This window comes from Gossypium hirsutum, chromosome D03 (assembly GCF_007990345.1).
Source record: "Gossypium hirsutum isolate 1008001.06 chromosome D03, Gossypium_hirsutum_v2.1, whole genome shotgun sequence".
Classification (NCBI taxonomy): domain Eukaryota; kingdom Viridiplantae; phylum Streptophyta; class Magnoliopsida; order Malvales; family Malvaceae; genus Gossypium; species Gossypium hirsutum.
In genome coordinates this window covers 43,121,453-43,133,126 of record NC_053439.1, presented here as the reverse complement: position 1 = coordinate 43,133,126, position 11,674 = coordinate 43,121,453, and the positions used below count along the sequence as shown (strand labels likewise).

Here is an 11,674-nt window from a genome sequence, read left to right as displayed (position 1 = left end):
AAATCCCATAAATGAGGCGGCATAAGTATGATAAAAATCTTAGATTTTTATGCTTTAAATATATTAAAATATTATTTAGTTATAAAATAAAATAAAATAAAAGAAATTATATTATATTATATTATATTATATTATATTATTAGGTAAAATAAACCAAAATTATGACAAGTGTGTGGTAGAAATAAATCCAAGTGTATAAATAAAATACATATATTTGTGATTATTATGTATTTACTTATTATTTAAGTAAAACTATTATATTATTATATTAATAAAACAAGAAATAAAAGAAAGAAATAAATAAAAGAAAGAAAGAGAGAAACAGAACATTAAGCATGGACGAAATGAGAAGAAACAGGAGAGAGAGAAAGAAAGAAAAAGGAAAATTTGAGGTTTTAAGGTTCAAAATTAATTTGGTAAGTCAATTTAATCCCTTTTCTCTTAGTTTTGATGTTTTTGGAATCCTAGAGATAAATACTACTTGATTTATGTTGATATTTTGAAAGTTAGTAGATTATTAAATGTTGTTCATGTTGAATAAATTGAAGTGTTGGGGGTTAAATTGATTTAATTTCAAGTTAGAAGTTAGTAAAGGATTTAATTGTAAAATAAAGTGTCGGCTTTGAATTAATAGGGACTAAATTGAGAGAATTTCGAAATTAGGGATTTATGGTGAAAATGAAGAGTTAAAATGAGTTTATAGTAAGAATTTAAAGATAATATGGATTTAGATTGGGAAAATAAAATTAGTATTGATAAGGGATTAAATTAGATTTTAGGTAAAGTTTAGGCATAAATGGATATATTTTGATGAAATTGTGTATTAATGATTTTTAATTGTTTAATTACGTAGCTAATGTCGTGCAAGAGTCGTTGTCCAAGAAAGGAAAGGAGAAGGTTCCATGGAGTGATTCGAGAAAATTTCGGTTAGTATTACTATAATTCGAATTTAATTATTAATTTTTAAAATTTAAATTAATATACATGATAAGCAAATTGAGTTAAGTATCATGATTGAATTGAATGATAAATACGTATTGATATTGAATTTATTAATAGCAATTGTTGAATTTTGAATAATATGTTTAGTAAATAAAAATAATGTGAATATTGATATTGAATTAAATGATATTGAATTGTATGTGAATTGAATGGAAATTACTAATGATATGATTGGGTATTGAAATTGAGACTGATACTGAACTGAATTATGGAATACTGAATATTGTTATGTGTACTGCATTGATCTGTGAAATTACTGAAGTAATGAATTACTACAATACTGTGAAACTGATTGAAATAATGAATTATAATTGATATTGAACTAAGATGGAAATTGTACTGGAAAGTGAATTAAATACCCTATTAACTAGTCGGGCTAGTCGGATATAGTTGGCATGCCATAGGATATGAAAGAGTACGGGTTTTTGCCGGCTTACTGATCAGGCACTTATGTATCGACTACTGTTATTGTTACCGATTCGGCACTTTGTGTGTCGAATACTGTTACTGTTACTGTTACAGATTCAGCACTTTGTGTGTTGAAATACTGTTACTGTTACTGTCACTGCTATCGTTATTGATTACTGTTTAGGTACTATGTACCGTTTTAGGCACAATGTGTCGTACTGGTCTGTTGGTTGGAATCCGTGTATCTGCCGAGTCCGAGTCAAGTTAATAGGGGTAAATGAATAATTTTGATAATATAAATTTTATTGAATGATCTTGAATATGAATTGAAAAGAGATATTAAATTGATATATAGAAAATGAAATGTATGAACCTTGGGTTCAAGAAATAGATAATGATATAGTTCATGAAATGGTTTTGGCAGAATGAGATGATGTAAAAATATTAGTAAAGAAAAGCAAACTGAAATAGCTATTGTTGAGAAATGAGAAGTGAAAATAAAATGATTTGAAATAGTGAAATAATATGTGAATTTAATTGAATACAAGTTATTGAAATTTATTTATGGATTTAATGTATAAATTGAGTGTTAAAAGATTATAAGTGTAAATTGATTAAAATGAACGAATCGAATTGAAAGATAGTTATTATTATTGTTGTTGTTGAAACAAGTTGATTTAATATATGAAATGTTTATCGAAAGATTAATGGTATAAATTGAATTAAGAAATAGTGTATGAGTTAATTTGAATATAATTTTATAAAATTAGTTATTATTTTTATTTTTATTATTATTGAAACATATTAGTTTAAATGTTTAATTTGATTATTAAAAGATTTAAAGTATAAATTGAATATAAATAGAAATGATAATGAATGAGTTGATATATTGATTGAATTTGTATGAATTGGAATGAGTTATTAGAATGACATGTTGAAAAATCCAATGGAATTGGATAGTGAAATAAGGTATAAGTATAATTAAATATAAGATTGAAATATTGCTTAATGTTATTAATGATCAAGTTGATTTAAAGTATGAGATAATTAATGAATAATTGTAGACATAATTTAAATGTATATAATTTATCGATTAATGTTATTAATTTGAATTATGGTAATATCACTGAGTATTCCCATACTCAGCGTACGGTTGTTTTCGTGTGCAGGTTAATAGAAAACTAGTGTTTGGTCCAGCATCCAGAGTAATCCCGACCTAGAGAAATTTTAGTGATGTACATTTCTTTTGATAACGTGGCATGTACCTAAGTGATGTATATACCCAAGTGATGTATATGCCCAAGTGATGTATAGGTTAAGTATAAGAGTTTTTGTGATTGTGGTTGTAGAATGATGTTTAAATTGGTTATAAGTATGCAATGGAGCTAACATGACATATTTGATACAAATATGCTATATCTGTTATTTAATTGTGAACTAGTTATAAGTTATCTGATATATCTGGTAATGCTCCGTAACCCTGTTTTGACGACGATCTAGGGTTAAGGGGTGTTACACTTATTTAAAAAAAGGGTTTTTTTATATTTATTAGTATAAGTTATTTTTGGAGAGAGAAATAAAACTTAAACTACAATGTACGTTTTTATTAAAAAATGATAATTTAGCTTCTTTGGTTAGTTGGTTAAATAATTGTGATTTTATTCTTAAGTCCCAAGTTTATTTTCTCTAATAAGCATTTTAATATGTATTTTTTATTTCATGGTGTAATTAAAAACAAATTGAAACATTGTAAAATTAAAATACATAATTATAAACATTACTTAAAAATAAAAAAAACTTGAAACACCCTGAAATAAAAAATACATATTAAAATGCTTATTAGAGAAATTGAACTTACTTAATGATGAAATTTTAATTATCTAACCATCTAACCAAAAAAGTTGATTAGTTAAAAATATTAATTAAAAATGAAAAAAAAGTTTTAAATAACATGAAATAAAAAATATAAATGTGAGCAGGAAAGAAATCAAATTTGAGACTCGAGGATAAAAATACTAATATTTAACCATCATCAATTTTCAGTGAAAATGTATATTATAAGACGTGTCTTTACTTTTTCTCAAAAAATGCGGCCTAATTTCTTAAATTTTATAAAAAAAAACATGGCATGTATTCATAAATTAATAGAAGAGGTTTCCATTAATTTTAGGTTTCAAAGTGTTTTGAGATTAAAGTTTATTGGGTTTAGATTTAGCAAACGGAACTACAAAAAAACAAAAAGGGTAAATGGAGTTAGGGTTCATTGTTTCCAATTTTTTATTTCTTTATTTACATGGACAAATCTTTCTTTTTAAATTTCCATTTTATAGGTTAAATTTAAAAATAAAAGGAGTTATTTATTTTCAAGCCTATATTTAGGGTGAGTTTGGATGGGCAGTGGGTTTACTTACGGTTAGTGTAAAAACAATGGTGGCAGTGAGATTAGACACTGTAGCGATATTGTAGCGTGAGATAAAAAGTAAACTAAACGCACCGTACCGCACCCAATCACCTATCTAAACTCACCCTTAGTTGTTATAGTCAATTAAAAAAAGAATAAACAAAAAACAGAAAAGATAACAGGCCAAATTAAGTGGGAAGTGAAAGGGAAAAAAATGGAAAATTTTCATTCGTACACTTTTTTTTCTGTAATAATATTTGGAATGTGCATGAGAACACGGGCGACGCTAGAACAAATTTTTAGGGGTCGAATAAAATTTTAAATTTTTTTATAGTTTATATCTTTATAAATTTTAAAGGATTAAATCAAAATTTTATAATTTTAAGAGGTCAAAATGTAATTTTATCTTTATTAATTTAAAATTTTAAAAAAATTTAAAGACTTAAATAATAATTTGACATTTTAGGGGAGCCGGGGCTCCTGCAAGTCCCCCTAAATTCACCTCAGTATGAAACCCTAAATTAGTATCACGACTCATGATTTAGTTTACGATGTTATCATGTCTGATCAAATTTATGTATCATCATCACCTCAAATCATTAACCATTATATTAATATTTGAGATTTTCACATGTCCAGATTATTCGAATAATTAAAAGTTTTCATATTATTTCAATAATTAATTTTGTTTCCATAATATCCCGAAAAAGAAATCCTAGAAATTTTGATATCCACTTACAAATTTTAGAAGTAGGCTTAAAAAAAAAAAAAGGCACCGCTAAAAGGAAAGAAATTCGAGTGAGCACCATACCATTCTATTTTGTCAGCCTCTTGTTTTCCCGCCCATTTCAATTTTCTTTCCAACCTATCCAGTGTTTCTGATTTAACCCTCAAAAACCCGATCTTTGTTCAGATTCTCTGCAATGCTATTCACATTATAATCCATAGTCTCTTAATCACCGAAACAAAAAGAAAGATGAGCTCTCCAATGGATATTTCCGTTCCAAACCTCGAGGGCGTCAAGATCTCCGACCAAAACGGCGTCCCTTTAGCACCACCCCCGGCATCGCCTTCTAACGTGCCTCATGAAAAATTTCACGTTTCCGGTGATTCCTCAGTCTCACTCTTTTCACAAATTTGATTCCTTTTTTTTATCTGATTTATGTTTGCATCTGTTCTTTTATTGTCAGTTGAAGTTTGCTTAAAACCTTCAAGCACAGCTCGCCCTGACGATGTCCAAAAAGCCGTTGAACAGTAAGAAGTTAAAATGATTTTCTTTTATTTATTTAAAAATATTTGACTGGTGACTGTTGTTTGATTCTTATGCTTTAAGAATATGCTAATTTTAAAGAGATTAGGGTTAGTTTTGGGGGTTTTTAACTGAAATGCTGAGATTAAGCTTTTCTGTTTTGCAATTAGAATGCTTGAAAAGAGAAGCCTGAGCTACGTTGATGGTCCCATTCCTGTGCCTAATGATGATCCATTTCTCATGGAAAATGTACACAGAATCTGTATATGTGATACAGGTATATTTTACTTCCTCTGTTGTCTTTTGCTATCTTTTTGCGTTTGAAGTCTTTAGTGAAAGTGAGGAATGAGGAAAGTAAGGAAATGTATATTTTTGACAGATTTTATTGTTAAATTTGAGGCATTTAGTTTGAGAATTGATTATCTTATTTTTGTTCAAGAGTTCAATTATTTATGTAGAGAGGATGGGGGATTATAATGTACTCATCTTGTTCAAATTGTTGGTTTTGTAGATGAATGGGTGAAAAACCATGATATTCTTTTGTTCTGGCAAGTGAAACCCATTGTTCATGTCTTTCAGGTACAACGCTACTCTAATCTTAGTAAGATTAAAAGGTGGTTATATTTTTGTTATTATGATTAGCACATTTTTCCCAACAACTTGGCTTAGTAATGGCTGTTCAATTTTGTTTGAAATTGAACCACATTTCAAATGGAACGTCTGCTTTAGTTTGTAACAGTAGGATGTTGATACGGTGTTTGCTTGGCCGGAAGAAATTTCAAATTGTGTGACCAACTCTTCAGTTTATACTTACTTTATGTTTGTTTAAAGTTGAATGGATATGATTGTTGACTTGTCAGCTTAGTGAGGAGGGACCGTGTGAGGAATTGACTGGGGATGGCCAGTTGTCCAGCTTCAATGAATGGATCCTACCAGCTAAGGAATTTGACGGCATGTGGGAAAGGTTTGTCTGCAGCATCTGTTTTTCTTGAAGGATTGAATTAGTTTTTATAATGATGCTAGAACTTGATTTTGCAGCTTAATATATGAATCTGGCCTAAAGCAGCGGTTATTGCGTTATGCAGCCAGTGCATTGCTTTTTACTGAAAAAGGTGTTGATCCTTTCCTTGTGTCATGGAACCGGTATGGAACCTCCTCATGACTTAGAAAAGTTTCAACAAACTAGTATCATTTTATGCCAAAAAAAATGAAAGAAAAGAGGAAGTATCATTTTTCTCTTTCAAAGCTAGTACCATGGTCCCTATTTAGTAATGAGTCAACTGGTTAGATTGTTCCAGTTGGGGTTGTCCTAGTTTGACCCCCAATACTAAAATTTGAATTGGGCTTTAGAATGTATCACTTGTCTATCTTTCAGCTTCATGCATAATTACATGTTCTTGATAAATCCAGTTTGTTGTGTGTTAAATTCATGGGTTATGGATCAAATCACGGAGCTAGTCACTTGAAAGTCTGCTTTGATTGAGTGAGCATTTCACTTGTTGCGATTTCTATTTTGAGAAGAACTTATGATTAATAACATATGGAACTTGTTGAAGGGAGCTCATAACCTTAGAACTCGTCCTAACCTTTGACTCGTTAGGAAGAGAGAATCTTAAAACTTTGTAATTTGGATAAATTGTTTTATATCCTAGAGTGATCTCTCTTAAATAAAGGTTACATAGGGTTTATTCTTTGACATAGGAAACTAAAATTAAAGACTTTTAATGCATAAGATCCTTGCTAAAATAAATTATTCGAATTAGGAATAGGCTTAATTAATGGTTTGACCCCGGAAATATACCCGCTTTCCTATTTTGGTACCTAAACCTATTTTGGGCCATTTTGATACCTAAAGTATTTCTTGGTTATAATTGTTAGTCCAAAACTTCACAGTTGTTAAAAAAGATCTCTAGCCAATTAAATCATGCCATGTGTCTTGATTTTTATTTTCATAAAATAATTTTATTAAAATAATTTTTTGTTAAAAAGAAAAATATATATTGTTAAAATATTATTTAATTATTTTTTGATTAAATTATTTTTATTATCCCTTCATCTTTCTCCTTCAAACAAATTTCAAGTTAATTAGTTCACCTATCCTAGGAGCCCAAAAAGTGGATCCCACTCTAGTAGCCCTGAGTAAATTAAATACATGTATTAAGATACGAAGGCTTCTTATTCCACAACAACGAAAGCACTTTTTCACTCTTTCATATACTAGGGGATTTCACTTGGAAAAGAAAATGTTCCATACTAATGGATTCAGGTCCATAACCGTGGGTTCCAATGCACGAGATCTTGTAGCACTTACCAATGAGGCCCTATCGATTAGTATTACACAGAAGAAATCAACTATAGACACTAATACAATTAGATCTGCTCTTCATAGACAAACTTGGGATTTGCGATCCCAGGTAAGGTCGGTTCCTCTTGAATACCTTGAATGCCTCACATGTGAGATTTGGTTCCTCTTGCTCCATCTGATAGTACCATAATTGCACCTCACCCAACATGTGAAGCTGCCAAAAGTAACATTGTCTATTTTCACTTTCTGTTGATTAGAAAAGAAATTCTCACATTAGTGTAACCAAATAAGCGGGTCCTCTGATCCATCAAAGGTTGGAACACGCTTTGTGTACCACGGCACTACTCCAAACCCCGTCTGCAGTTCCATTTGATTACTTGTTCTATAATGGTTACTGCTACTTGTACCCCCATTGTGCCTCTTTCATGGTTTCGGTTAAAACCAACAAAAAGTTCCTGTAATTGTAGCAACAGTTGTTGCAAGTGATTTTCCAATTTAGACTTGATTTATGCAATGTTTACTGCCATTTGTGACTTTGCTTTTACCGCTCTTTCTTCAAACAAAGCCCTCTCTTCTTTAGCATTAGAATTGCATAAGTGTCTGTATCTGATGTCAAGTTATGTTCAAGGGTTATGGATCAAGTCATCAAGCGATTCACTTGAAAATCTACTTCGATTGATGGAGCCTTTCTCTTGTTGCAATTTCTACCACATGAACCTATAATAATATATGGAACTCGTCGAGGGAGCTCCTAAACTTAGAACTTGTTGAAAAAACCTCTTAACCTTAGACTCTTAGGAAGAGTATTTTAAACCTCTTTATTTTGAATTAAATTATTTTCAAATCTGTGCATAATCAATTATAAATTTGGGAACACACTATTATTTCAAATACTGATATTTATAATCAAGATGAAATTAAATTTAAAAATTAAAATATAACTTTATCTTTTATTCGTAGATTATGTAAATATAGAATGATATTATTGAAATTTAACTTAATGAATTATTGTGAGCTAATATGGCATTACACATGTGATAGTAAGTTTATATATTAGATTTTGGAAATAGGAAAACTTAATTTAATGAATTTAATAGTTACCATTTTGTTAGTATTGAAATTGAAATTTTAAAATTAGAAAAGTACAGGGACTAAAAAAGATCAAATTAAGTTAGAACTAAATCTATAATTTATGCATAGTATAGGAACTAATAGAAAATTTTAACCTATCTAACATGATTATTAGAGTTTTAATAATTAGGTGAAGTTAAATAATACATTATGCTTAATAATAAGTTTACAATTACTATTATGAAGTTTTGACTATTATCTGTTAGGCTTAACAATAAATGCTTAATTTGTACTTTTTACAAATGATTGTGTAAACTAATCTACTTCGATTATTATCAATACTATCATGTAAATGCTTAATTTTTGACAATTATTAATATGCCTTCTATGTTAGGTGAAATTAATATCATAAAATAATTTTCATATAATTGATGTAATTTAAATTTTTAAAGGAAAAAATCATAAAATATTAAATATATGATATGACACATGGAGGAATTTTAAGCAGTTCACATGTCAAAATTTTAGATCATCCACATAAGATATGTTTCATTTTTATTAGAGGATTTGGCTTTAAATATTATATATAAAGTATAAGGTACTAAAATAAACTTATTTGTCTTCTTGTCTTGCCTACAAAAGGCAACTGTAACATCGTGGTTCTGCAATCTTGATGATGCAAAGCTCTGTAGGGAGCCTAGACACATATGCGCATTTACATGCTTACTTTCCAACTTCCAAAATTTTCTTCAAGCAATTTGGCAGTCCCCTGTTGCATGACATTGCCCTGAGGGCTACTTCTTGAAATTATATGAAGCAAGGCTTCATATGGTCATTGGTTCAAAATTTTCAGAAGTTGATATTTTAGTTTCTTTCTCTGATACTTTCTCCATTTTCCTGTCATCTAGATAATTATAGGAAAGTACAGTTGATTATAGGCATTGATAATAGTACCAACAAGAACTCTGATTGATGAATTTATTTTATTATTTTTTGCAGCATTATTCTTTTACATGGTCCCCCAGGGACTGGAAAGACATCTCTATGTAAAGCGCTGGCACAAAAGCTATCCATTAGATTCAGCTCCAGGTTTTTTGTTAATTTCATTGTCTGATGCATTTATCTCTTTAAGGTCCTATACTTATCTTGTCAGATGATTGGTTTTAACCTTATTTTGTTTTCGGGTTGCCATTCTTTTCTCAGATATCCACAATGCCAATTGATTGAAGTTAATGCACATTCTTTGTTTAGTAAATGGTTCTCTGAGAGTGGCAAATTGGTATGTCCCTGTATCAATTTGTTGAACTTATGACAGAAATATAATGAACTCCTGGATGTTAATGATATGTAGTTTACATTCTTTACCCCGGTCTTATAGGTTGCAAAGCTTTTCCAAAAAATTCAAGAAATGATAGAAGAAGAAAACAATCTAGTATTTGTTCTAATTGGTGAGTCTTTTATTACTGAGGGTTTTGTTCATTTCTGGTCTTTTTAGCTTATGATTCTTTAGATGTAATGATGTTACTGCAGATGAAGTTGAAAGTCTTGCTGCTGCTAGAAAGGCTGCTTTGTCTGGTTCTGAGCCTTCAGATTCCATTCGGGTATGGTTTTGTGCAGCATTAGACTACTTCATAAATTCTTTCTTAAATGCACATCTTTATGTGTGTGAGTATATTTAACTCAACTTTACACCTAATACAACTTGAAAATGTACCTCAGGTTGTAAACGCGCTATTAACTCAGATGGATAAGCTGAAGTCATCTCCCAATGTTATAATTTTGACCACATCCAATATAACTGCTGCTATTGGTAAGCCTATAATCTATTTCATATTGGTTCCTTATACTGAAAGTGTTGTATTTACTTGAACTCTGCAAGTTTGCATGGTAATTTGGTCATTTTCTCCTTTTGGATTAGTATTGGAATCTTCTAACTGTTAGAAACTTTTATCAGATAGTCTTTCTTTTTTTCTAATGCAAAGCCTACTGCTACCCATAGCCTCTCTCCTTTCTTAAATCAGAGAAAAAGTTGTGCTTAAGCGCTCTCAAACCCACGTCCTCCTAATTGTTGCAATAGTAATGATGCTGATTGAGCCTCAGATAGTCCTCTTATATAATGTATTGAGGGATATTTTACATTTCTGCATCTTGTTACTATTTTTGTAGTTATAAATGTCACTTTTCTGTGAAAAATCCTCATTGTTGGGAATTGGAATATGTAAATTTACTGATAGTATTGCAGATATCGCTTTTGTTGACCGAGCTGATATCAAAGCATATGTGGGCCCTCCAACTCTTCAAGCTCGTTATGAAATTTTAAGATCCTGCTTGCAGGAGCTTATTCGAACAGGAATAATATCAAATATCCAGGTAAGGATGCAGAACAATGCTTAAGACCACCATGGTTTCATCTCTTTACTTGATGCCCAAGTCAACTATGGATTTCTTTAGGGTTCAAGCCAATACATCCTTTCAGACTATGTTACTTTGAAAGAGAAATTGAATATGCATGAGATTCAGGAAGCTCAAACAACATTTCATCTGTGTAAGCAATTAGCAGAGGCTGCTGAAGCATGTGAGGTTAGAAACCGAAGCCCCGACTGAGAGCACATTGAATCTAGCAAGGCTTTTGGTGAAATAATTAGTGTTTGTTTGTTTACAGGGATTGAGTGGAAGAACATTGAGAAAACTACCATTTTTGGCGCATGCAGAGCTTGATAACCCGTATTGTTGTGACCCTAACAAGTTGTTGAACACAATGATAGACACAGCCCGGAGGGAGCGTTCCGAACTGCCCGACTGAAGTAATGGAGTTTTGTACTGGTGTAAAATGGATGGTTCTTATGCTGAAAATGTTAAATCTTTGGCGATACCCACTGCCACTGATGCCTTGTCTATCTTGACTTTAAATCCTCTCGTGTAATGAGATTATAGGTTATGGGATAGACTATAGAGTCGTACACAAGATGCAGAGGGTTGATTAGAAATCATGTTTGTTTTGTTTTCAAGCATAACAAAAGTAAAAACCTAAACAGAGCACACAATAATATAATAGACTCGAGCAATTATGCATTTAACTCAAACAAGAAATTAGATTATTAAGGCATTGGTACAAAATGTTATAATAATGATAAGGTTGCAAAGCACAAATAAAATATAAGTTAAGGGTGTTATTCATGACAAAATGATCCTAAAAGGTTACACAAACTATTTGGCTTGAAAAACAAATGGATTTTCA

At 30.5% G+C, this 11,674-nt stretch overlaps 1 protein-coding gene and 1 long non-coding RNA gene across 2 annotated transcripts; both read left to right on the top strand.

Moving 5' to 3' along the window:
• The first annotated feature begins 310 nt into the window (after window positions 1-310).
• On the top strand, window positions 311-2,810 carry LOC107950821 (uncharacterized). Its single transcript, XR_001698218.2, has 3 exons — window positions 311-416; window positions 854-926; window positions 2,580-2,810. It is a non-coding gene; the product is annotated as an uncharacterized lncRNA (long non-coding RNA).
• A 1,776-nt stretch (window positions 2,811-4,586) lies between these two features.
• On the top strand, window positions 4,587-11,513 carry LOC107949644 (pachytene checkpoint protein 2 homolog). Its single transcript, XM_016884376.2, has 14 exons — window positions 4,587-4,917; window positions 5,002-5,065; window positions 5,231-5,337; window positions 5,572-5,639; window positions 5,921-6,024; window positions 6,099-6,203; window positions 9,436-9,525; window positions 9,640-9,715; window positions 9,815-9,884; window positions 9,967-10,037; window positions 10,156-10,246; window positions 10,679-10,806; window positions 10,888-11,016; window positions 11,099-11,513. Exons 1-14 carry the CDS (start codon window positions 4,788-4,790, stop codon window positions 11,237-11,239), a joined length of 1,374 nt encoding a protein of 457 aa, XP_016739865.1. The 5' UTR covers window positions 4,587-4,787; the 3' UTR covers window positions 11,240-11,513.
• The last annotated feature ends 161 nt before the right edge of the window (window positions 11,514-11,674 follow it).

Excerpts from the sequence above, each read along its gene's own strand:
- LOC107949644 (XM_016884376.2), top strand. The coding sequence starts at position 4,788 with ATGAGCTCTCCAATGGATATTTCCGTTCCAAACCTCGAGGGCGTCAAG. Across the intron at positions 10,807-10,887 it reads GAATAATATCAAATATCCAG|GGTTCAAGCCAATACATCCT; the intron begins GTAAGGATGCAG and ends GGATTTCTTTAG. Across the intron at positions 11,017-11,098 it reads AGGCTGCTGAAGCATGTGAG|GGATTGAGTGGAAGAACATT; the intron begins GTTAGAAACCGA and ends GTTTGTTTACAG.